The 27,980-nt window shown below is 44.2% G+C and overlaps 1 protein-coding gene across 1 annotated transcript in view; it reads right to left on the bottom strand.

Moving 5' to 3' along the window:
• Positions 1-271: 271 nt before the first annotated feature.
• NPC1L1 (NPC1 like intracellular cholesterol transporter 1) overlaps positions 272-27,980 on the bottom strand; it is an 85,066-nt gene continuing 57,357 nt past the window's right edge. The window contains 12 exon segments of the mRNA XM_018567457.1: positions 272-369; positions 7,379-7,541; positions 8,743-8,856; positions 10,643-10,874; positions 14,238-14,407; positions 14,409-14,526; positions 17,050-17,176; positions 18,447-18,562; positions 21,964-22,154; positions 25,607-25,696; positions 26,489-26,626; positions 26,767-26,894. Coding sequence (XP_018422959.1) covers positions 272-369; positions 7,379-7,541; positions 8,743-8,856; positions 10,643-10,874; positions 14,238-14,407; positions 14,409-14,526; positions 17,050-17,176; positions 18,447-18,562; positions 21,964-22,154; positions 25,607-25,696; positions 26,489-26,626; positions 26,767-26,894 — 1,685 coding nt within the window.

Here is a 27,980-nt window from a genome sequence, read left to right on the forward strand (position 1 = left end):
GGCGGACAGGTAAGAGGGCCCTGTGATTTCTAGTTACGCCCCTGGGTGCATCCCTTTTGAATCTTCATAGGTTCTACTGTATCTCACTCCGAATAACCAGATTAATCTAGAAGTTTGTAAACGTACTTATTAAATAAGCCCGTAGGATGGACTTCCTCAATACACTGACACCATTTCACTCAGCCCTGTGAATATGAACTTCTTTGTGTCATAAGTCACCTGCAGACCATTTTCACTATTCCAGAATCCTGCTGGAAATACTTCTATTGTCTTACTGGAATGGACCAGCCATTAGGACGAGCAGCTCTACCACTAGGGGGCGCCAACCTTTTCCCCCATGTGCAGTGCGTTCACAGAAGCTGATCTCATCTGAACCGACAGAAGAGAGAGAGGCACTTTCTTATGAGGTGAACTGTTTAATTGGCTCTTCCTTTCCCACCTCATCAACATAGTTACATGATTCAATGAACTAAAACCCAATGAATGAAAGTGGCGGGCCAAGGAAAGTCAGGCTTGGGAGGAAAGAGCTTAATGACACTGGATACCCTCCATCCAGGAAACATGGTTGGTTTCATATCTCTATCTGACTTGCTGCAGCTTCTAATGCACATTATAAAAAGCTCACAGTGTGCAGTGAAATCAGAGGAAGACATTTCAGTCCAGGAGAGGAGCCTATACAACTGTGCAAATGCTCCGAACAGTGACTGCAGTCACTGGTTGGCAGAAAATGTTCAGATTGGCACATGAAGAGACTGAGCATATAAATGTAAGGACTGCTATTCCCGGAGTACCAATGGTCACATTTATATGCTCATTGCCTCCAGCGTTCTCTTGAATTGTAACATTGCATCTCCTTACTAACATGTATTTATTTCCTATGATCCTCATCGCCACCTAGTGGCCATAATGTGGTATTGTAAAATAAATAATCTGTGCTCCTGGAAAAATGGCTAAGATAAATATATATTAATAATTAAAACCTAAAGCAGCTATGAAAGAAGGATGAAATCCTTTAAGTGATCAAAAAAATATCAAAGCGCTAAAGGTGTGGGTTGTATAGAACTCGGTGCAACCAAGTATACAAGTGAGAATATAATACAGTGAAAATAAAAGGTTAAGTGATTTGGCCTATACCCAATAATGACTAAACAAATCAAAAGAAATCCTGCATATAATATTGGAAAAAAGGAGGAACTGAATAACTCAATTGTGTCAAAGGAACTGTGAAAAACAAGACAGCGTTGAAACAACAAAGAAAAATAGCCAATATGTGAAAGTCTATTAACTAGTGATGGTATCAAATGTTAATCGAATGTAATAAATTGTTGCATTAAATCATCAAAAAATGTTTAAAAAAACATGATGACCTATCAAAAAGGTCTATAACCGATATGTAACAATATGCAGGCGATCCACACAAAAATCACCCTTACAAGAAAAAAATTAAATCACCGGAGCACAGTGTTCAGTGGGAGGTAAAAAAAGCCATAGGAAACGTATACAGGAAAAAAATGTTGATGGTATATTTCAGTGGTAGTCCAACGACCCCTCTTGGGTGGGTACTCACCAAATGGAGTTAGTAGAAGGCTTTTGATTAGTGGCACTTAGGCTTACGGTCACGCTTTATTTTGGACCCGGTTGTTTCCGCTCTGAGACCCAGCAGGGTGAGTGTTTGATCTTCTCCCTTGCAGCGCTGACGGTGTCCCAGAAGCACAAAGATGGATTTTCTCAGATATGGTGCTGGCGAAACTTCTCGCCGTGGTCCCACGATATTTTAGGAATAAAAAAAGGAGAAAGCCCTCATGGTGTAGTAATTAAAAATGTACAAATTTATAAAAAATAGTAACTTACACAGGCAGTATAAAATGTCCGGCCGGCACAGGCAGCTCAGGAACAGTTTAAAAAACTTGTGTGCAAACAAAGAATCTACCCTCTTTGACGCGTTTCGTCATGTGACTTTTTCAAAAAGAAGGACATTGATTTGTTTAGTCATTATTGGGTATAGGCCAAATCACTTAACCTTTTATTTTCACTGTATTATATTCTCACTTGTATACTTGGTTGCACCGAGTTCTATACAAACCACATCTTTAGCGCTTTGATATTTTTTTGATCATAATGTGGTATTACCCCATTCGCTCTGTTCTGTATGAATGAACCTATTGAAGAACATTCAACCAGAAGAGAAATGACACCAAGAACATTCATATTTGGCCCGTTCTCACAGCAGCTGATAACTCGCACAGAAAGAATTGAAAAGCACCTTTTATAAATAGACCCCGTAACATCTTGTTAGTTGATCAATGGAGGGCACAAGGGGGGGCACGATTATTAGGCTGTGCTTGGGGCACAGGTAACATCAGCACTCCACCTGTTGTGGAACTACAAACCTCATGAGTAGTTGAAAGACTCTGACAGCCACAGACATGACTACCGGAGACAATTGGACGATGGGATTTGTAGTTTCACCACAGCTGGAGTGTCAACGTTGCCTACCACTGGTTTAGGGCATCAGTTCCCCTTAATCTGGCCCTGCTGTTATCTGTACACATTGGTCATTGTGGTCAGAAACTGTTCCCATTATAGTGCTGGAGACACGACCAAATATTTCATTGTTTGGCAAAAAAAGTATATTATATACTATACATACACGCACATACATACACATATATACACATACACACACACACACACACATACATACACATATATACACACACACACACACAAACATATACACACACACACACACACACACACACACACACACACACACATACATACATACACATATACACATTCACACACAAACATACACATACAGATACACACACATACAAACATACACACACACACATCTACACACACATACATACACACACACACACACACATACATACACATATATACACACACACACACAAACATATACACACACACACACACACACACACACACACACACACACATATATACACACACACACACAAACATATACACACACACACACACACACACACACACACACACACACACATACATACATACACATATACACATTCACACACAAACATACACATACAGATACACACACATACAAACATACACACACACACATCTACACACACATACATACACACACACACACACACACACATATTCACACACAAACATACACACATATTCACACACAAACACATACAGATACACACACACACACATACATACAAACATACACACACATACATGCATACATACATACATACACACTCATACACATTCACACTCACACTCACATACAAACATACACACATATACACACCCACATACAAACATACACATACACACACATACATACAAACATACACACACACACACATATATACTCATACACATTCACACACAAACATATACACACACACACACACACACATACATATATACTCATACACATTCACACACAAACATATACACACACACACACAAGCACATACAAACACACACACATATACATATACATGCACACACACATATACATACACACACACACACACACATATACATACACATATACACACATACACATACATACAAACATCCCTCCACTCCAGCTGTGGATTGTCCCTCAGCACCGTTTATTGCAAGTCAATGGACCCGCATAAGCTGTGATGATGTCAGTGGGGCTTAGACCGCTGGAGCCCGGGGAAGAAGAGGCGCTGGGATTGGTTTAGCAGCCAAACAGCAAAAGGTTTCCCAGCACACTCACCAGCCAGCATGCAAAAAAACTTGTCTCACCGCTAAGGTTAAAAATAAATTGATGAGTGCGTTTGCCATTTGTTTTGCTTGGTTTAGCAGCCAGGTTCGGGTGAGTACATCTTTTCTTATTTTAGACCATAGAACAAAATGAGCACCTAACCCTTGCACTGCGGCTGTAGGCTGCCCAGCTATGCAATCGTATGCCTTTTTTTTTTTTTATTCTGACGACTGCAACTGTCAGAATACAAAAAAAAAGGAAGCCTGCAGATAGCAAAGAAGCTATTGCTTCCTGTGCTATCTGCCATCATTTCAGGGGGGTGCTCTCTCCCAGCCCCCCCTAACCTCTCCTCCGTGGATGGGGGGTGGGGGGGGGCACCTCCCGGAAATGAGAAGGACACCTCCCTGAAAGTGCTTCTTTCAGGTTTGGATCCCTGTGCACTGGATTAGTGAATGACCCAAAATGGAAGATGAAGTCATATGAGGCCTGTGTTGGCACATTTATACAGCCAGGGCCTTCCTTATATTGGGGCAGTCTGAGTCTGTTGCCTCAGGTGGCACCTCTTTGGGACACGTAGGGGCATGGCCGCTCTGCTGCACAATGTTTTCGGTGTGCCTGCCGCCCCCTTTCTGGCCAGAGTGTCCCAGGTTGCTAAGAGCTGGGCGGGAAGATGTGTAAGGGTCGGAGCTCCTAGCAACCTGGGATGCTCTGGCTTGGTTCCTGCCCAGCTTCTGCCAACCTGGGCCGTCATTGGTTGCCAGGAGCTGGGCAGGATGGGGGCCAGAGTATCTCAGGTTGCTAAGAGCTGAGCAGTGAGATGTAAACGACCCTTAAGGTGCCCATACACTGCACGATTCTCGTACGAGAATCACGGGAAATCCCGCGATCGTACGATTATCGTGCAGTGTATGGAAGGCGTGCGACCGTTTCTACTGTACGGTCGCACGTCTTCCGTCGAACCTGTCCAAGATGGCAGATCGTACGTTTTTTTAAGTACTTTACAACCCTCGCAAGACAAAAGTCTTGTGAGGGTTGTAAAGTGTATGGCCACCTTTACACATCTCCCCGCCCAGCTCTTAGCAACCTGGGCCCTCTGGCCTGCATCCCGTCCAGCTTCTGCCAACCTGGGCCATCATTGGTTGCCATGAGCTGGGCAGGAGGGGGGCCAGAGTGTCTCAGGTTGCTAAGAGCTGAGCAGTGAGATGTATACGACCCTTACACATCTCCCCACCCAACTCTTAGCAACCTGGGATGCTCTGGCTTGCATCCCGCCCAGCTCCGGGCAACCTGGGCCATCATTGTTTGCCAGGAGCTAGGCAGGATGGGGGGCAGAGTGTCTCCGGTTGCTAAGAGCTGGGCAGGGAGATGTATACGACCCTTACACATCTCCCCGCCCAGCTCTTGGCAGCCTGGGACGCTCTTGCAGGTGTCCAACTAAGCTCCTGGCACCCATTGATGTCACTGGTTGTCAGGAGCTCGGCGTGACACCGGCCAGAGCGTCCCAGGTTGCCAAGAGCTGGGCGGGAAGATGCAGAGCCCTTACACATCTCCCCACCTGGCTCTTAGTGGCTTCACTCTCCACCAGCACCCTTTCCCCTCGCTGATTGCACACCATCCAGCAGCATACGGCCTTATTTTATTGCCCCCTGCCTGGTAAGTTGCAGATGTGACTGCTTGCAGCTGTCAGATGAACCAACCTTAAACAAATTGGTCACAAGTGTGAAGAAAGCTGAAGTTCCACTTTAAAAATTATTTTCAGAGAGCCGGTTGGACTGGAATTTTATAGTCGCTCTCTGGCAATTCCTAATTCCAAAAATCACTTGCTAAAACAAACTAACGAGATGCAAAAATACTGTTTTATTTTATTGTACAATTTTTTTTAACTATTTCTCTAAGGGGGCCATATGACTCTTCTCTAAGGGGGCCATATGACTCTCCTCTAACACAATAGCCCGCTATATGCTGAGTTTTGGGTCACAAGAGGACATCAGTAAATTTCCTCCTGTGACCCTAAAGAGAAGTATGGCCATAAAATGTTTGGACATAGTTGTCTTTTAAACTGGACTTTAGATTTTATTTTTATTACAAAACACTACAATGCACAGATGTGGTGCACTGCAATAAAAGTAGGAGAGATTGCACTTTGCAGGGGAATTTTCTCATAGCTTAGTGAATGTGGTGAAAATTTACTTTGCAAAGAATACCCAGTCACGTGTAAGGAAAATAAAAGAGGCGGTATGATTGGATGATGGGAGTCAGCAGAGCTTCACCTCTTTCACTAAGTTAAAAGGAAAATTCCCATGCAAAGTAACCAGCCAATTTGTCTTCTATTAAATCAACCACGCTGAAACCAATGGGCTGTCTATGTGGCTTATACACTGCCTGTCCCAAATAAAAGTCATACACTCTAACATTTCCTTGGACCACCTTTAGCTTTGATTACGGCACGCATTCGCCATTCGATCAGATAAGCTCATGCAATGTCACAATTTTATTTCCATCCAGAGTTACATACATTTTTAACCCAGATCTTGTAGTGATAATGGGAGAGTCAGACCTCTGTGTAAAGTCTTCTCCAGCACATCCCAAATATTCTCAATGGGGTTCAGGTCTGGACTCTGTGGCAGCCAATCCATGTGTGAGAATGATGTCTCACGCTCCCTGAACCACTCTTTCACAATCTGAGCTCGATGAATCCTGACATTGTCATCTTGGAATATAACGCAATGTGCCATCAGGGAAGGAAAAATCCATTGATGAAAAAACCTGATCATTCAGTATATTCCGGTAGACAGTTGAACTCATTTTTTTGGCGCACATAACGTTGCTGTATCTAGACCTATTATCCAATAGAAGGCTCTGACCTATTTGCTTTGCTAAATGCAGGTGGTGACCTTTTTTGGACAGGCAGTGTATCTTAGCAGCCATATAGTAGCAACATTGATTACACTTCCTGATAGACAGATAAGTAGAGGAAGGAATCTGAAAGCCAAGATATAAACCCCATACCAGCCTTTTCCTGCCAGTTCCACGTCTTGCAAGTCTATAGGTGGGCCTGCTTTTTTCCCCTGACCCCTGAGTTTTTGGCTTGGATAAAATGTAGGAATGTATCTGGTCTTCTTGAGATGCTTCATTTACATGAGCACCATTCTACGGCCCCTGTAATTTCACCTGACATTTCATTAATGCTTCACCTTGCTTGCAAGTCTTGCCCCTTATCATAAGTGCCCCAATTAACACACTGGCCACTGCTAACTGGATGGAGGAACAACAGTTCATACATGTCCTCGATGTTGTTGTTTTCTGTAACTGTTAGCACGCTGTTTATACAGACATTGGTGCAACAGCCATTTTCATATATTATTAGTGGTTCTGCTACTAGGTGGTAGTGTGTGATATGTTTTATCCTTGTATAATGTAATGTTCTTCCTTGTAGAACTATATGGTATTGATGTAATTTCCTATTTCAGTCTTCCTGTGTTCCATTAAAACAAGAATGGCTCAGCCATGTGTACATCTTGACTGGTAAGAGTCATATCCCCAGCTGCTTTCCAACATCAACTGAATCCAGGCATAGTATATGAACACTGCACTCAGACACACATTGATCCCAGGCCAACTTACCAAAGTAGCTGAGTGCAACAGGCAGGAATATGAGGCCGTGTACAAGTCCCAGCAGAGTGATGGTTAAATTTAGGCGGAAGAAGAAGATCTGGATGAGCTGAGCTTTCGCGAAGGCCAGAACAATGATCCCTGGGAGATTAGTCATGGCTACTCCGGCAAACACCTGTTTGTGAAGATAGACAAAAGTATAAGATACCCGTGCATCTTCCTTACTACAGCACCCCATAGACTACAGTATATAGTCTTAAAGAAAATCTGGACTGACAGAATAGGGAGGCTGCATTGCTGGCCCCTCCTTCTAAAATGCTAGCTGCTTGGTTGTCATGCTCTTTCAATGGCTCTAATACTTTCTGAAGAACAGGTCTGGAACAAATATGAAGGTCAGGAGTAGAGATGAACTTCAGGTTTGGGTTGGCTATGAGTTCAGCCCGAACCCAAGCTGTTCACAATCTGCCAAATGGGTGAACGATTTGGCCAGTAAACTCAACCACCGAACCTCCCTCTGTTTCTTAGCTACCAATGACATGTGGGGCTCACACAGCATCATTGGTTGCTAGGATGCTAGTAGCTGCTACAATGTAGGAGGGTGCACCATACCAACCTATGATGCTGTGGGACAGCAACCATCTTAGCAACAAATGAGGCTGTGCAGGCCAGAAATAGGGGTGAGTTTCGAGTTCAGGTTGACTATGACTTCGACCTGAACCAAAGATGTTCACAGTTAGATAAATGGGAAAATGCTCTGGCCAGTTCGCTTGCCCACCAAACATATCTCTGTGACCTATCGACCACTGATGCTCCGTAGGGCCACAGTGTCATTGGTTGTCAAGACACTGGCAGGTCCACAGAATCAATAGCTGTTATGGTGCTCCAGTCTGCGTCCTGGCAACCAATAATGCAGTGTTGCCCGCGTTATTGGTTGTTAGGACACATGCAGGCCTGGGTTCAGTTCACCTGGACTTTTGCAGAACCAGGATTTCTGGTTCAGGAATCATCCATGCCACCTGATTGCAGGCCAGTTTGCTCATCACTAATCAGGAGTTAAGACTTCATTCTGACACAAATGTTCTGGGTCAGTGACTCAAAAAGTATTGAAGCCAGAGGCAGCCAGTATATTTAGGACAGTCAGCAATGGGAGCCTCATCTTTAAAACATGTCCAGAGCAGTCTATTTACCCATGTGATAGATTGCCTTTATCTACCTGTTACCTAGCTTTGATTCTGCCACGCATCCATTGTAATTTACAAAACCTAGACATGGGGCATAGTCACACAAGAGCTTTTTCGTGGCATGGTGGTTATTATGAACTACAAAGTCCTCTCTAAGCTGATGCTGAGTTGTGATTGCTTATCTCCTGTACTTACGGCACTGCCCATGTAGATAGTGGCTTCTTTTGCCCGTTCCACTTTGGTGAGCTTGCTGCTCATGGCAAAAGATCGAGTAAGGTGGGAAACAAATTCCACTGAAATCCCAATGGCCTGTGAAGACAAGAGGAGGTTTAAAATTTAGAAAAGGCAAGTTCTAAAACTCAGATGAAACAAGGGGTTGAAGTGAGAGGACTAACTCTGTAAGGGGGCACTTGGTACAACCTCTTATCCTTTACAGCCAAGGAAGGTGCCATCTTGGCTTCTATTTGGATTGCAGTTGCCATCGTGCTGCACACGTCATCAGCTATGACACCAGCGATTTCAAGGCTTGTAAGTTCATTCGAGAGCTAAAATAAGCACATTGACAACCTTAACTGTTGGCATACCTTGAAAGTACCTGTTTTGGGAGACCATTAAATTGGTGGCTCTAGTTCCACTTCAATGTTATAGTAAAATGTGCATAGAAAGCGATAGGTCTCTCTGCACTCCTTACAGCGTTCCCGGCCCAAATTGCAATGGTGGTGCTCGCAGTGATAATCACAGATGGCGCCGTGCACATCAACAGTAGAAAACAGGAATCACTAGCACTCAGTAAATATAGTTCAAGTAATGAATGTCTATTTATTCGGACCAGTCGTCACAAAACGAAATACCAACGTTTTGGGGCCGCACAGGGTCACTTCATCAGGGCAATAATGTGAGTGCTGGTGATTCCTGTTTTCTATAGTAAAATGTGCAACTATTTAATTTTCTAAATATCTAGCTGCAATTTTTGTAAGGAAGTGCAACTCAGCAACTGGAGAAAAACTGGACATACAGGTGAAACTCGAATAATTAGAATATCGTGCAAAGTTCATTTATTTCACTAATGCAACTTAAAAGGTGAAAGTAATATATGAGATAGACTCATTACATGCAAAGCAAGATAATTGAAGCCGTGATTTGTCATAATTGTGATGATTATGGCTTACAGCTCATGAAAACCCCAAGAACCCCAAATCCACAACCTCAAAAAAGTAGATTATTACATGCAATCAATAAAACAAGGATTGTACATAGAACAATATCGGACCTCTGAAAAGTACAAGCATGCATATGTACTCAGTACTTGGTTTGGGCCCCTTTTGCTGCACTTACTGCAATTACTTTTGCACGATATTCTAATTATTCGAGTTTCACCTGTACATTGTTGTTGTTTTTTAATCCTCAAACCAATAAGGGTCACAGAAGGAACAAGAGGGCCACATGGGACCCATTAAATGCCAGTGTGACTTGCCCGGTTTAGAGGAAGGATGTCTAATAGGGGACCTGTACTCACATTTTAAAATTGAACTCTGTCAGCATTCTTTCTTGGATAGCTAAATAAATAGAGGGGATGAAATACTCACTTTTGCAGAAAATTTGCTGCTCCAGGCACCTTTAGTGGGTCCCACATAACCAAAGGCATCCGATATTGTAAGTGCAAATGAATGGGAGGCTTAGGGTTCTGTTCAGTAGATACCACATGACCAAAAGTACTGCTGAAAGGAGACTGGAGCAGTACATTCTCTAAGAAAGGCGTATCTTAGCCTCTCTATCGGTGCACGCAGGGCCGGATTTACTCCCCCTGCCGCCCCAAGGCCAGGTTCCACAATACGCCCCCCGCGCCGCCAACCCCCCCTCCCCATCAATTGAGAATGGCAACCAGGTGGCAGGGCGGGGCAACACCTTACACCGGCGCCCACAACTTCCCCACAAGGTCACCGTTGCCGCCCCTCTGCGCTCTGCCGCCCCGAGGCCGGGCCTCGGTGGCCTTGTGGGAAATCCGGGCCTGGGTGCATGTTTAAGCAAAGCTTGGGAGATATTGGCTTGACTTAGGACATGTATGAGAGAGGAGCATGAAAGAACTTTCACTCACCGTTACCAGATTGATAAGAGAGATGGCATTGTAATCAATGCTCCACAGGGTCATAACACCAACTGTGTCTATGATGATCATGAAAATGGTAATTAGGTTAATGAGACCCGAACGTAAGTCCATTCCCAGCAGAATACAGCACACGGCAAAGGTTGGCAGCAGGCATAGGGCCAGCGTGAAGAGACCTTCCTGAACAATGCTCATGTACTGCTCATAGAAAACGTATGTAATCCTGCGTGAAAAGCAGATGGGAAATGATCAGAAAAAAAAGGAAGAAGAAGAAAGAACAGTGAGGTGATCACAATATACAAAAGCATGCATGGGTAATATACATGAATAAACACAAGGACAGCAAAGCTATATATCAAGTGCATTGAGGTTAACTATCCCTGATTTTCAGAGGAAGCCCAAGGGTTTGTACTTTCATGCTTACAAATGGACCTCATTTACATATACACTATATTGCCAAAAGTATTGGGACGCTGGCCTTTACACGCACATGAACTTTAATGGCATCCCAGTCTTAGTCCGTAGGGTTCACTATTGAGTTGGCCCTCCCTTTGCAGCTATAACAGCTTCAACTCTTCTGGGAAGGCGCCCACAAGGTTTAGGAGTGTGTCTATGGGAATGTTTGACCATTCTTCCAGAAGTGCATTTGTGAGGTCAGGTACTGATGTTGGACGAGAAGGGTGGGCTCGCAGTCTCCGCTCTAATTCTTTCCAAAGGTGTTCTATCGGGTTGAGGTCAGGACTTTGTGCAGGCCAGTCAAGTTCCTCCACCCCAAACTCGCTCATCCATGTCTTTATGGACCTTGCTTTGTGCACTGGTGCGCAGTCATGTTGGAACAGGAAGGGGCCATCCCCAAACTATTCCCACAAAGTTGGGAGCATGAAATTGTCCAACATGTCTTGGTATGCTGATGCCTTAAGAGTTCCCTTCATTGGAACTATGGGGCCAAGCCCAACCCCTGAAAAACAACCTCACACCATAATCCCCCCTCCACCAAACTTTACACTTGGCACCAGGGGCATAACTAGAAATCACAGGGCCCCATAGCAAAATTTTGTATGGAGCCCTGTGACTTCTAGTTATACCCCTTGCAAAGCCCACTTGAGATCCCACACAGCCCACCTGAGGGTGACCCTGCAGAGCCCACCATAGACTTTCTATGGTGGGCTCTACAGGGTCACCCTCAGGTGGGCTGGTCGCACTCCTTACCAGTCCGCCTCCTCTTCCTTCACGCTCGCTGATGGGCCCGCCTCCTCCTCCGTCGTCGGGCCCGCCTCCTTCTCCGTCACTGGGCCCCTCCTCCCCTGTTGTCGACCACGGGCCCCGCCTCCTCCTCCCCTGCCGGGTCCGGCCTCCTCCACCGCCGCTGCTGGCTCTCATTGACTCAGCAGCGGCTCTGTAGACGAACGCGATGATGCACAGATTACGGTCAGTGATCTGAACAGCAGTGCATTCTTCTTCAGAGTCGCCAGTGAAAGCCACCAGCAGAGGATACCATAGCGACCCAGGTGGTCCACTCGGCATCTGGCCGGTCCCCCTGTGCCCCACTGTGACCCGGGCCCATAGCGGCCGCCTGGGTCGCTATGGCGATTGTTACGCCACTGCTTGGCACAATGCAGTCAGGCAAGTACCATTCTCCTGGCAACCGCCAAACCCAGACACATCCATCGAATTGCCAGACAGAGAAGCGTGATTCGTCACTCCAGAGAACACGTCTCCACTTCTCTAGAGTCCAGTGGCGGCGTGCTCTACACCAATGCATCCGACGCTTTGTATTGCAATTGGTGAGGCTTGGGTGCAGCTGCTCGGCCATGGAAACCCATTCCATGAAGCTCTCTACACATTGTTGTTGTGCCAATCTGGAGGCCACACGAAGTTTGGAGGTCTGTAGCTATTGACTCTGCAGACAGTTGGCGCTGACCCCGCTCTTTCATTTTACGTGGCCTTCCACTTTGTGGCTGAGTTGCTGTTAGTCCCAGTTGCTTCCACTTTGTTATAATACCACTAACAGGTGACCGTGAAATATTTACGGTAGTAGCAAGGAAATTTCATGGAACACCTGAATCCAATGATTTGGAGGGGTGTCCCAATACTTTTGGTTATATAGTGTATGTGTTTAGTAGAAGCTAGCCAAAGTTTTGTTTTTTAGTTTAGGATAGATGAGAGAAGGTCAAGGTCAAGGTCAACACTTTCCCTATTCTACCCATAGCTAGAATAACATTTTAGCAGACATTATAATGGGGCCAAGGGGGTGAAATCTCACGTGCACATGCTGCAATTGCCTGCGGATGATAGTCTCAGGATGCAAACTATTAATTGCAGCGTGTCAGTTTACATGCAAATGGTGGTGAACACAGATGTTGGCATCATTCTCACAAGGAAATCCTGAGACCCACCCAGTTGGCCGGTTTCACATATGTGAAGGGCAGGGCTGTAGCTACCATGGGGCGAGTGAGTCACTCGCCTCAGGCGCAGCTGAGAGGGGGTACAGCAATGGCCGGCCTGGCTGTGTCCCCTCACCCCTGTTGCCATGGCGAGCACAGGGCGCCATTGGCAACAGGGGCGCCAAGGGGCCAACAAAACCGCGGCTGGGCAGGGAGAAGAGGAACGGCACATGCTTCAGCTTCTCCTCGGATCGTACTGTGTATGGGTGCCTTCGCTGAAAGGGGGCCTATCTACACAATGAGTCCTGTGTATTTAGGACATTAGGTTCCTTTAGGTTTAGCTTACGTCTTGCTAGTTTTGAGTGGTATAAGACAAAAGAGTTTTTGATCACCTAAAATACACTGAGATGTGGGATGAATTACTGGCAGGAAGTGGTAACCACTGGTCATAAGCCAATGCAGTCTGTGACAAGAGATGAACGTGACACTATGGCAATGAAATAGCACCCAAAGCATCATTACGTTGGGCCTTATGACAGCACTTGGCATCTCTGAGAGTAAGGAAAAACTGATGAAGTAAAAAAAAGGTTGACCACTTGACAATGTTTTCAGATGGGGGTTATGCCTGATCCTCCTCTGTCAGGCTAGGCAAGCTCCGAGGAGGATAGGATAGCATGCTTCGGAGCATGAAAGGGACTACTTGAAGTGTATTTAAATTCTAACAATCAACTTCTTCTGTGGACAGTCCCTCAAAGTCATCAAATACAATGCAAGACTGTTAGTCCTGCATTGTATGTGAAGGAGGCAAGCATGTAACCATGGCTGGGAGAATGCTAGAGAGGAGTCTTAGGGGATCGGAGACACAGAGGAAGAGAACATAAGCTACGTAATACTCCCTATTCCTCTACCCCTTGACCTAACCCGCATTTGACCCATGCAGTGCGGTGGGGCGCCCTACTTCCAGGGTTAATTTTTCTACACTGCAGTTCAGTTTAAATGTTTGTTCTTGGGTTTAGCTACTCTACTTTTTGTTGAAAATGAAAATGGAGCTCTTTGATGTAAACCGCCAAATGTTTGCAGCTATTCTCATCTATAAAACTGGCATGATCAAAGTCAAATATACATTTTGTGTTAATTGGTTCCCTGATCTCCAGTAGTCATAGGACAAATAGCATGTCAGTAAATTTAGAGCTTTCACTCACGTGTATGGGAAGACGTTTACATTAGGGTCGGTACCCGGAACTTTTCTTAATGATTCGGTGATGTTCGCTGCCAGTTCTCTAGCTTGCATCAGAGCCCCTGTATACTCCTGAGAGTTCTTTAGAGGGGAGTGATATGCCATAAAACGGGTGGCTGTGGGAAAAAAATAGACCTCCATTTAATAACACCAACATGACACCAGTGACATCATACATGGGAAGAAGATCCCTCTTACCTATGATCTCTCCTCGGTCATTGAACTTGACAGCATTGTCATAAGCACCCAGACCCCTGCAGAAGCATAATTTATGTTTATACAATGTGTGATACAATGCAATTTCATTTTTTATGTATAATATTGATAAGTTATTTATATAGCACCAACAATGTACGCAGCACTTTACATCGTTGCACATTCACATCAGTCCCTGCCCTTAGGAGCTTACAGTCTAAGGTCCCTATCTCACATGCATACATAGAGGGCCAATTTAGACAGGAGCCAATTAACCTTCCAGCATGTTTTTGGAATGTGGGAGGAAATCGGAGTACCCAGAGGAAACCCACACAACCACAGAGAGAAAATGCAAACTCCATGCAGAGAGGTCCTGACCGGGATTTTAACTGGGGATCCTCAGTGCTGCAAGGGCTGACAACCACGCCGCTGTGTTCCTCAGTGGAAACTCCTATATTGGGGCAGCACAGTGGGTTAGTGGTTAGCAATTCGGCCCTGCAGTACCCCTTTTCCTCCACTAGATATCTTCAGTTATCCAGGTTAAATGATGGCCAAAATCATCCTCTATGTCCAGGACGTCATGGGCCCACCTCATGGGTCAGCGTCATTGCACAGCCTGGTCTCAGAGGATTATTGCTCCACCCCTGCCGCTGGTGCATGAAAAGAGGAAGGACCAATACAGGTGAAACTCGAATAATTAGAATATCGTGCAAAAGTAATTGCAGTAAGTGCTGCAAAAGGGGCCCAAACCAAGTACTGAGTACATATGCATGCTTGTACTTTTCAGAGGTCCGATATTGTTCTATGTACAATCCTTGTTGTATTGATTGCATGTAATAAAGTACTTTTTTGAGGTTGTGGATTTGGGGTTCTTGGGGTTTTCATGAGCTGTAAGCCATAATCATCACAATTATGACAAATCACGGCTTGAATTATCTTGCTTTGCATGTAATGAGTCTCTCTCATATATTAGTTTCACCTTTTAAGTTGCATTAGTGAAATAAATGAACTTTGCACGATATTCTAATTATTCGAGTTTCACCTGTATATATTGTATTCTAAGAGGAAACTGGAAGACACTGATTTCGTTTATTTGTTTTTTTTTTTTTAGCTCTTACCCTTTTAAACGGTTGTATTTTACATCTTTTTAATATATTTATATAGTTTTTTTTTGTTAGCTAAAAAAAGGCTCCTCTGCTCCATCTAGTGGAAACGGCATTCGCCCAGCCATACGCCGGGCAGAACATTTATAACTCAGCCCCGTAGTATCCTTGTCACTGCCTGTGAATTGAACTAAAAATCACAAAAAAAGTTTTTGTCCTTCCAAGCTATCTTCTGTAAACTACAAATTCCCCCACTCCCCATATAATGTAGATGAAGAGAGGAAGGAGATTTTGTAGTAGAAATCAGGAGAGCAGGCTGGGTGACAAACTAAGATACAGTGGAGTTAGTGAGCATAGCACCCTAGGACAGGAAGTGTGGTATTTACAGGATCAAGTTAAAGAAGAACTCCGGGCAAAACTTTTATGAACCCCTGCAGTGGGCCTACCCTCGCACAGCATGGGTTAAGTGCTCGTTTTTGTCTAGGTGCTAAAACAAGTTATACTCACCTGAACCGCCAATGTGGCTTATTCTTAGGCTCCATTTACACATGAGCGGTTTTCCATATGAATACGTGCGGAACTGCGCTAAGCATAAGAAACAATGCATTGCAATGTGCATTGTTCAGACTATTGCAGCGGTTGTGCGTTTTGCACCCCACAAAATAGTCCAAGCTCGATTTTATGGGTGGATTCCTCACATTCTGGCTATAGTTATAGCTGCAAATGGGTGGAATCTGAGCGTATGTTAACGCGTGCGCAGTTTCGTTCTGCGCTGTTTCCCGTGCGAAAAACCATGCGGAAAACGGTGTGAATGGAGTCCTTGCAGCCTCCCTCCCCCTCCTCTGCAGCAATCTAAGGTCCCGTAAATCATCACATTCTATACAAAGTGTATAGATGTGAGGATGCTGAGGAACATTTCTGCAGCGTAGGAGGAGATAGACTTCAGTGTCCAGAGAAGCAGGAGCCGGCTCAGCAGTGCTGGTGAGTATAACTTTTTTTAACACCTAAATGAGCAGTTAACCATTACAGTGCGGGGCAGCCTGACTGCAAGGGTTAATAAAAGTTCTGCCCGGAGTTCTCTTTAAAAACAGATTTTTTTAAAAAGCCTGAAAAAATAAAACTAACGCGGCCACCACATCTAAGGACTATAAAACGGCAATACGTTACATTTTTGTTTTTTGGTATAGAGATGCTTTAGTACACATATTTATTGGATGGAAGACTGTGAACATAATATCTAGAGCTGCAGCTAACGATTATTTTCAAAATCGATTAGTTAGCCGATTATTAAGTTCGATTAATCGGTTAATCGGATAAACAATCAAATACATTTAAAAAAAATGGCTCCAAATCAAAGAGCTAGATTTGTGAAAGTTTAACACATTATGTAGCAGCAATAAAAGCCAATGGACGGCCATTTTCTAGTAGAAGACCTATTAGGACATTTAGCTGTTTGTTCTGCCAGCTACTGTGACTCACCCTTTGGCACATCTCAGATTGGGATAATCCTGCAGGAAAATGGGCAAGTAGTGATTAAAATCGTCTACTGTCGGTCGTAACGGTCCATTCGTAGTTCTCATACACCTCCGTATACATCCAGGTAGTGCTGAAAATAGAGTAGTAATAGGTCAGTTGCTCAGCTCAGAGATGTTCTCTTCTTGAGCTAAAAGATTTCACATGCCAAAGTTTAAAGGGTCTTTCTTCGGGGCCATACCTATAATGAGGCAGCCTGTGGTTATGGACTCAAGCGGCATCTTTCTGGGTCATGTATGTGTGTGTGTGTGTGTAGGGGGGGGCGGCAGGCAGAGTGGCATGGCCCGCTCTGCTGCACAGTGTTTGCAGTGTGCCTGCCGCCCCCTTTATGACCAGAGCGTCCCGGGTTGCTAAGAGCCAGACCCTGTTGAAATGACCCTTGCTATACCACTTGATATCCTATCCAACAGTACCTGTGCATAGAGTCTGTTGGAAGCTCCTGTTTGCTCCCTTTCCTATTTTGCCGCTTCCTAAACACTGTCTGTAAAAACTGACTTTACCTACGGGGGTCAGAAGTACAGGGACACTGAGTGTGCCTAGGTGGTGTGTCTGCCTGGGTACAATGAGGAAGTGGAAAGGTAGCGCTGGACCCGTAAGGTTGTCCTATTGGTGTTACTATCTACTAATAAGGGTAATCTGGTTACTGGGTTGGCAGTGTCTACATTCCAATGTGGCAGTGTCTATATGTCCAAAAACAGTAAGTATAAGAATAGAAGTGCCAAACCATGAAGTAGACACTAGACTAGGTGCCATAGGAGGGACAAGAAGAAATAGTAGAGTAGATAGTAGACCAAGTAATGTAGAAGGTAATAGATCAGATATTGAAGTAGACACCAGACCAGGTACTTCAGAAGATACTAGAGAAGAAAATGGAGTAGACACTAGTCCAAGTACTACAAGAGATACTAGAGCAGACACTGGAGTACTGTAGGAGATGGCAGAGGAAATGATGGAGAAGATCCTAGACCAGGTACTAGAGAAGATTGTAAGGGATTTACTAAAACAATATACTGAAGCATTTACGAGAACAGATATTAGATTAGGTATTGCCGGAGATAATAGACCTGGTTCTAGAGCAGTTATTGAAGTAGATACTAGACTAGCTACTCTTGTAGGTAGAAGATATTGGTCCAAGTACTAGACCACATACTTGGGAAGTGCAGTTTGTGGATAAGTGGTCACAGAGGGTATAATTTTAGAACTAAATTTCCAAGCATACAGTATGTAACAGTATAGAAGAAATATATGAATTATTTGATGCAAATAAATCAGAGTAAGCGTTTATCATTTTTAATTATCTCTCCATTTTAGTGACGCTGTCTTGGTGCAATAATAGTACTCACTGCTAGTAGAAGAGCAGAAGGTCCCGTTTAGTAACAATCTACAGCAGTCCGATGAAGGATTCAGCCAGTCCACAAAGTCATCGACCCAGGAGGATGCTGGGACAGCTAAGTAAGATCTATCAGGGACAAAAATGCCAGAGAATGATGAGTCAGGACAAGATCATTAACATTTTAGGGCAAATGCATTTAAAATGAAAAGGCTGGCCATGCATGGGCAGGATCAGTGGCGACTCTAGGAACAATATGTAGGGGGGGCACATAAGATACAACAGTCAAATCTGGGGGGGCACTAATAATTTTCATTGCATGTCGCAACCGCTGGGCACCGATGAGCTGATTTAGGGCTGCAACAACTAGGATGGACTACTGACACTTCTTGATCTTGGCTACAGGCAATCCAATCTGCAGCAGGCCATGTATTGTGATGGGTAAATCTGAGACTTTTGCCACATGTGCAACATATCATACAAAAGGTAATGAAAGCAAGTGAACAAAAAACACATATATGTACAGATACAGCCCTCATATGATGCACCTTCCATATCAGCCTTGCCCAGATATGGGCTTTAAATCGTATTATCCACATTCTTAGCACCAATCCAACAAGGAGCGCTAAACACAGCCCACAGCACCTCCCCCTAACCCAGTAGATAAAGAATCAGTTAGATGTCCCACCATGGTAAAGTTTGTAGAGATTAAGACAATTCTGCTGTCACGACATAGAACGTGCAAGCTGAAGGCATTAGGGTAGCATGCAAACGTTTAAACTGGATGGCCTGACGTAAAGTCCAAAGACTCTTCATATATTGTACAGATGATTAGATTAGAGTAGTAATTGTGCGCAAAGTTGACAGGGCCATCTTAGGAGATAACTGGTGAGTCAGGGTGTGAACAGCAGATAGCACCCAGGGTGAAGGAAGAACATAGAATAACAAAGATACAACACAAATATCAAGGACACAGTCTCTGTAGTAAAGGTTCTCAGGTTGGCTGCTGTGGGAGTTTTAATACTCCAGCCTAGCCAGAGTAAAAGGGCATATACAAGTCGGTATGTTATATGCAGCTTTATTGTGTGCTAAAGTTGGCAAAGACAGCGATTTAGAAGTGTTGTAAATAAGAGGGGAGCACACCTTTTACTTTAAATGGAGGTTAAAGGTGATTGCAGCCATGTTTGGGTGCACTTTATAAGCAAAACAGGTAGCCCTCGACCTGCACCCAAGAAGGAAGGGTCAGGAATGTGCATAAGAGAGGAAGACGTGATTCCTGAATAAGGACCAGTGTTGATGGCCTTTTGTTCTCTTTAGAACTTCTCTTCTCATTCAAGTCTATGGCAATACAAAGGCAACTGAAGAAGGTCAACTGCAAGACAACTGCACCTGCAAACATTTCTGAATGATCTCAGAAGCATCGAAAACTGAAGTCACATGCATGCTGTATTCACCAACCTGGTCCTAAGACAAGGATGAGGGTCTTCATAGTTAAATCTAATTACATTTCCCCCCCTTTCATTAGCCCTGAAAGTTCTCTTGAGTTCTAAACACTGTGCCTATGGGCCTGAGTTGACAGACTTCAATAGGCAAATGCAGCTTTTGATATGAATTTGTTATGCCTCTGAGATCATTTAGAATTCATCGTGGGTGTACTTGCACTGCTTCAACTGCTTTTGCGTTTCCATAGACTTGAGAAGTAATTCTCAAGTGAACTAAAGCCCATTGGCACTGGCCCTCTATGTGCCAAAAGAGAAAGTCAACCAAGAGCAAATGATGTCTACTGTATTTCTTTTGGTCTTTAGACCAGGCAACAAGTAGAAGCAAGTGGAGCAGTCAGCAAGCTACTAATGCTTTTCAGCAAACACTGCAGCTGGGAGCCCATCCGATCACCTCAATTATCTGAGCTCTCTGTAAAGGTGCCCATACACTGCTCGATTCTCGTACGAGAATCGCGGGAAATCCCGCAATCGTACGAGAATCGAACAGTGTGAACGAAGACGTGCGACCGTTTCTACTGTACGGTCGCACGTCTTTTGTCTAAGGAGCATGTTAGAAAACCAGCCGAGAATCGTACGATTTTCGGCTGGTTTGAACGGTGCTCGGGAGACAAATGCCGAACGGGCCGGTGTGCGCACACGCACACTGCCCGTTCAGCATTGCGGTCATCGGAAGCCCGCCCCTCAGGGGGGCGGGCTTGCGATGATCGAGAGTACGATCTGCCTGTCCAAGATGGGCAGATCGTACGTTTTTTTAATCACTTTACAACCATTGCAAGACTAAGGTCTTGCGATGGTTGTACAGTGTATGGCCACCTTAATTCAGCCAGCTCTGGTTCAGCTGATTGGGAATGTACTCCCCGAAATATCTCCTGTGAAACTGTCTTTCTCTCTCTCTCTGCTTGCTCCATCACCAATCCCATTCAAATACACAAAGATTTAAAACTGATTGGTGGCTTTGAGAAATGTCTTTTTAGTTTGAGGCTTTCTTTTTAGGAGAGACAGCAAGAATCCTTCCATGGGTGAGCGTGGGCACGTGAGGGTGAGCATGGGCACAGCGTGTCATTTAAAAAGATGTTTACATTTTTTTTACTTTTTTAACAGATTTTAACAAATGAATAATAGGTGACCAAGTCATGAAGGTCCATGTTTAGGCACTTCCTGTTATGGGTTGACAACTGTCTCCCAGTTCTGCTCCTACATCGCCACCCTGTTACTTGCTCCTCTGGAGCAGACTAAGAGTGGACATGCCAAAACATTTTGCCACAACATGTTCCAGGATGCCAGTGCAACTAAAGCTGGGGCAAGTACATAAAGATATGATGGTGACAAGTGGTTTAAAGTGACAGCAAGAGACCAGCAGCATTAAGATGTAAAAAAAAAAGGTTGAAAACAGTGTTTCTTGAAAAAAACATGGCAATTAATTATGATACGCTGTGCTTTAGCAAAATACAGGTCAGCCATTTGGGGTTTACATCTACTTCAATGTGATCTAGAGCATGGCATCTCAGGCACCTAATACAACAATGTTACAGTATATGTTCCTTCTATGGCTGCTGTTATTGTAACAGCCAAATTGCAATGATTCTCTTATCATTTTGTTAAAACAAACCCAGCCATCTCATATGCCAGTACTGAACATTAGACCTACATAGTATACACCAGTATGGTTACCAGACTATTGAAGATGCGCAGTGTAAAGTAAAGGAAGGTCACTCGCACTCCAACTTAATTTTTAGTCAATATTCATTAACCTCTGTAGTGTCACATCATAATAGCGATGTTTCGGAACCGCATGGTTCCTTCTTCAGGCCTGAAGAAAGGGCCATGCGGTTCGGAATCATCGGTATTATGCTGCGAGTCTACAGAGGTCAGTGAATATTAACTAAAAATGAAGTTGGAGTGCGAGTGACCTTCCTTACTTTACTTTGATCTGCAGAGGAATCTGCTGTCACTCTGGCACCCACCCGATACTTAAGGGTACTGTTCGATGGGTTCCATTTGAATTTTGAAGCTGCTCAGGACACTTACCGTGTGGGATAGTCAGTGGCATACTGTATCTTCTGCGTCATTGAATTATTGTCACATCCTGCACTAGAACAAATGCCATTGATTCCGGCTAGGCTGGAAAAGTTATAACCAGGTGTTGTGACAAAGTACGTCGGCACTCCAACTTCGAAATACTCATTGAGATGATTCAAATAGTCCACCACATAGGAATCCTGGGGAAAAAGGTAAATAGGGCATTTAGCACATAATAGGATGCACAAATAAGAACCCGTTTAATGTGAACACAAGCTTTTCCATGCAGGACAAGGCAACAGATTCACTTATCTGCCGTTAGAAGCTCTGTATCATACTGATTGGCTGGAATTTGGAGCCCATTCTAGAGAGTTCACATGTATGAGTATCAGCTACTCTTTTAAATGATGTCATTTCTTTTATTGAACTGTAACACCCTGCTAAAAGGAGTGCTAAAATATATCTATAGTCTATGTTCAGTTCAACTGTGACAGAACAATCTGTGAAGCTGTGTCTGCCTGTGATGGGAGTGTTACCACACAGGGCAGATCAGCCAATGAGGATTGCTTTGGGCATTTATGTCTCCCAGCCAATCACTGTAGGACAGTAGCAGTGATGCATCCTGGGAGAGGAGATAAATGCTGAGTGTGGCTGATGCAACAGTCTCTTCCCTCCCCCAGGGCACTCCTGGCTGGGGCAGGATGCCTGCTGCTGAAGAGACAGAATGGACTAGGCCTGCGCCTGGGGCCTAGGCCTGGATGCTTGGGCCTGAGCCTGGAGGCCCAGTGGTCAGCCACTCATGTCTGAAGTTGAACCTGAACAAGACCCTTGACAGTACTGCTTGCCAGAAGTTCTCTACACAGATTGCCGGTACGGCTTAAAGGTCCAAGTCTGTGGTGGCAGCAGTTACTTTGTTCTATTTCAAGTACAAGGAGTCTACCTTCATGTTGGATGCACCTGACACTCTTCCCTCTCTCCCTGGAGTTTCAGAAATAAAAGAGAATCATCTTGGAGCTATTGCCTGGACTTCAATCTGTCGGTAACCACTGGTAAGTGCTCTAGGGGCAAGTGGTAAGTGTTATTGGGGCAGCCATGTGTTTTAATAATCCCTAGACAGGCTATGGAAGACCCGATCATTCAGCGGCTCCTTCGGGGGTGAGCGCTACAGAACCATTGAGATGAATACAGAAAACACAGTCGACCTGCTCAGATCTTCTGTTTTTCAGGTAGAGCTGTAGTGCATTATTCCAACCTAGTCCCCGTTGTCTGTAATCTGGGGACTCCTTCTGCTCACCCATCTGTAATTCAGAAGAGATATTCCCAAATACCCATCAAAGGCTGGTGATGGGTATACTACTAAAAAGTTTTCCCAAATAGGAGGCAGGTGACACCCATTGGACATGTGAGGAAATCTGGCTGCAGTGGACTACGTATAAATCATAATAAGGTAAAGCAAGTGGTGTTCCTGTCCTCAAGTGGAACTATGGGCAAAACAAGTGTCATATAAGATGCAGTCTGTCGCTAGCGTTAACACAACAGTTTTTGGTTTGGTCCACCTAGACCCTGTCCTCACCCCTCTGCCGGTAACATAGTATTATTACCTGTTGATCCTGCCAAAAGATCCATTATTTTTCTACTTTCTAGGGTGACAAGAAAGTAGGGTGACAACACTGTTCCTTCTGCACGGAAACCATACAGCAGCATTGTCACCCTGTGGACAGGGTAGTCCTTATAGACTTAAGTAAGAGACACAGAAATTAAAGCCAAACTCTAGCGGACAATTTTGAAGCAGTTACAGCAACAGCTTTTCTTTCCTTTGGAAAAAAAACAAAAAACCATATGAATAAAAGCTGACTGTTATAAGCACCCCTGTCAATGAATGGTTTGTCTCAACCCCAGTAACTGTGACTTTTGATGGACATCTTGGTCTGTCATCGAAAATGGAAAAATAATGGCAGGATCAACAGGTAATAAAACTATGTTTAAGGGTGGGGGCAGACCGTTGTATTATTGCTGGTGGCAGACCGCATTATATATGTAATTCTTTTATTTTGCCCATAGGTACGCTTTGAAGAGGAACTAGACCCACAAATTTATTGTTTCCCAAATACGTTACATTAAGTCCCTGTTCACCCCTAGGCAATTTTTTACTCACAGGTAAGCACAACAAAACCCTGAAGACAAGGAATCCAATTTATTTCTATGGCTCACAGCTGGGAGTTTTGTCGCAAGCAGAAAAATATCTGTGGCAGAAAAAGTACATCTACTTTTGGCAGATTACAGCGACTTTGGGTCCCATAAACTTCAATGGGAAACTTTGTGCAACAAAATGCGCAATATAACACACAAAAATGTTTGAAATGCGTTTTTACCATTCAGGTCTAAGGGACCAAAAAGCGCTGTAATCTGTCCAAAAAAATAGCTCATGTACTTTTTCAGCGACAGGCATTTTTTCTGCTTGCGACACAACGCTCAGATGTGAACAGAGGCCATAGAAATGGATGGGATTCCTTGTCTTGAGTGTTTTGTCTGGCTTACCATTGAGCGGCAAGACGCCTAGGTGTGAATGGAACATTATTGGAGAACTATGGGGTTAAGGCTTTTCCCCATAGTTCTCCTTAGGGTACAAGAGGACACAAACTAGCGTCCTCCAGTCACCCTAGGCTCAGTGCTCGCGGTATACTGAGACGCCGCAACTGAAGCGGATCCCGACAATTATGCCGGGATCCGCCCAGCTGCGTGACTGACAGCTGGCTCTGCCTATCTAGAGGCAGAGCCAGCTGTACCCGCCCCCTCCCTGTCCGTTCCGCCAGTCAGCGCTGGCGGATCAGAGCGAGGAGGGGGGAATCCAGCCCATCACCTGTCACGGCAGAGAGCCGTGACAGGATCGAGAAGTGAGCGAACGCCGGTATGTGTTCGTTCACCTCCCGATCTACTGAGCCAACCTGTGACAGTCTCATTGTTACAGGTCGTCTAGAACTATGAGGTGAGTGAAAAGCACTCACCTCATAGTTCTCCTTTAAGGCATACCAAATGTCACTTTCCTCAGTGTGCTTATTTCAGCTGTCAACCGAACTGTCAAGCCCTCACATGGCTGATGTCATAGCCGACCACATGTGCAGCACCATGGCAACTGCAATCCCAACACAGGCCAAGATGGGACCTTCCCTGGCTGTAAAGGATAGGCGGGTGTAGTTCTCTTCCTAATAAGTCCGGTTGATTTAATTTGTAACACTTATGGTCCTAAAGTAAAGTCTTTATCAAGGAACAAAAGGGGTGCAGAGGGGCTAAGCAAGTGTCAGCTCATTTACCAATCTGTACTAGACAGGTGACAGTTGGAATTTTATAGGTATTTATGGCCAATAAACCCCACCTGAAGTCAAGGCATGAATTGTTCTAGCCATACACGCTTAGATTTCTCTCTTTCAGATTTCTCTTGTGAATGAAGGAATCTCCTCTGATGTCTATTGTATTCAGAAAGTGACTGAATCAGTTGTTTGGCCAACAATTTTCCACCCAACTCCTTTTTTAATCCAAGTTTGTCAAGCCGAGAGGTGCCTACAGAGTCATGTATGGTTCCTTTAGGCCTCCTAGTTCTATTCTTATTTACATTTAGATGAAATGCCACATAAAGTAGAAATTTAATACGTACCAGAGGTACAGCCAGCTCCTGGTTTAGACCCACACGAGAATGCATCATAAAGTAAGTCCCACAGCAGAACATAAAGATGAACACCACCATCTGAGGAGACAGGAGATATTAAAGAGACACCTTAGTCAAAAAGTCAAAAACAAAACTATTGCCTGCTGTTAAAATATGTTTTGTGTGCAGCCAATTGTTGATCCTATCACCTTCCCTAATTCTATGTAACTGCTCAGTGATTGGTACCAAAATTCCACCTGGCTCTCTAAAATACACCAGTCCTATTTTTATTTGGGACCAGATGGAGTACAACTCAATAAATTCATGATGCTTGTGTAACTGATATCACTATGGTCCTCAGAAAAGCATTGGAAGCCAGGTGTAACCTGAATATTGAATGCAGAAACTTTTGCAGGGGCGGGTGACACCAGCACCTTTCAGGTACATCACCAGAGTTGTTTTCCCTTTAGAACAAGAATCCCATCTAGAAGCCTGCAGTTATTTTCTTAGCAATCTCACTTCTACTCCCTGACATGTATAGGTTCTGCCTGATCTTTGTGTTCTACTTAAATACATAAAACTTGTGGGTGACCTAATGCAACCCCCAATAATATCACATAAAGTATTAGTTTGTGTCCATTACAAGGCAGCACCCCATGATATAGATAGACCCAAGTGCAGTTGAAAATATAACAGGAAGATTTGCAAATATATGTGGAAGTCACACTGCCTTGTCAAGGCTGCTCTGTGATGTATGGTTCCTAACTCTAGTCTATGAGAGCTTCCATGTTGGGGCATATATTGCAGTGCATACATTAAGGGAAGGTATGCCTGGAGGTAGCCCATTCCTCCTTGTCGGTTGAGGTTGGACATGTGGGAAGATCTACTCACCACTATAACTCGGCTGACAGAGTTCAGTAAGATGGGGCAATACACCTTCTTCATGAACCACACCAACAACCCCTCAGATTTCTTCTCTGGCTTCTCACCATTGCTCTTGATACAGCAACAGATGTCAAACCTTGAGGCCTGAAGAACAAGAAAACATGGATCAGAATTGTTTTTGTGCTGTGGTCAGACTACAGGGAAACAGAATGATGGTTTATAGAAAGAAGACCAGGAAGAAATATCCTCCTTCCCACCCCACGACTCCAGGAACCTGACTTTACCTCCTGTCGTTTCATGTCCAGAGACACCAGAGCTACAAACATGGAGATCTGAAGCAGGAAGTCAAACAGAATAGCAAGAGCAGCGTTCAGTGCAAATGTACGGACAGCAGGCATCTGTGTGAGCGCACCTAGGACCAGAACAGATACAAGTTAGACAAGTAGTGGTCAAATTGGAATGGAATTCAGGAGTCTGTCCAATCCAGGAGCCAGCAGGGGTTTTTTTAGGAGCCAGCTTCATTGACAAAAACTAGAGAAAACCTCAAAAGTTGTAATTTTTATGGAGTGTTGGCTACCTGTCTCCTGGGATTTGTCCAGTCCTGTATTAGACCTTGAAGTAATGCATGGTTTTATTGTAACTTACTTTATGTATGTTCAGTGATTGATAGGATCTTAAAAGCTTAATTAATATGTCTATATAACTAAAAAAAAAATGTGTATGTGTGTTCTGGCATATGGTACACTGATGTGGAACTTTTTAGGCAATGTTTGTCCACGAGAACTTTGACTTCACCTGTTCAGTGAGGTCATTCATTCCATCTGAGATGAGAACTCTTACAAATATTAGTTTGTTGCTCAATATGGTTGCTTCCACTGTGTGTTAGCAGAGCGCTATTTATGGAACTGAGATTTTGACACCTATTTTTGGGTAATACATTAGTATTAGGGAATAGAGTGTACTTTAAGGATAAGTTATTATTATTATTATACAGGATTTATAGAGTGCCAACAGTTTGCACAGCGCTTTACAATATAAGGAAGACATTACAATCACAATACAATTCAAGACAAGATGGTAAGGAGGGCCCTGCCCCTGAGAGCTTACAATCTAACAGAGGAGGGGGAAATGATACAAGAGGAGGCAGCTGTGTGGGGATGGATTATTTGAGAATGTGATGGTTCAGTGGTTAGGTTAAGGTGGGATAGGCTTCCTTGAAGAGATGAGTCTTTAGGGAACGCCTAAAGGCAGTCAAGGTGGGAGATAGACGGACAGGTTGGGGTAAAGAGTTCCAGAGGATGGGAGAGACTCTAGAGAAGTCCTGGAGGCGAGTATGGGAGGAGTGGACTAGGAAGCTGGAAAGCAGGAGGTCAATGGATGAGCGGAGAAGCAGCCTTTCTCAACCAGGGTGCCTTAACATTTTGTGGTAGTGGGACTATGATGTGAAGGGAGCTCCTAATATAAAGGGGAACTCTGATGTGAAATGGGGGGGGGGGGC

Source organism: Nanorana parkeri, unplaced genomic scaffold, assembly GCF_000935625.1.
Source record: "Nanorana parkeri isolate BGI_ZX_2015 unplaced genomic scaffold, ASM93562v1 scaffold1052, whole genome shotgun sequence".
In the NCBI taxonomy this organism is placed as follows: Eukaryota; Metazoa; Chordata; class Amphibia; order Anura; family Dicroglossidae; genus Nanorana; species Nanorana parkeri.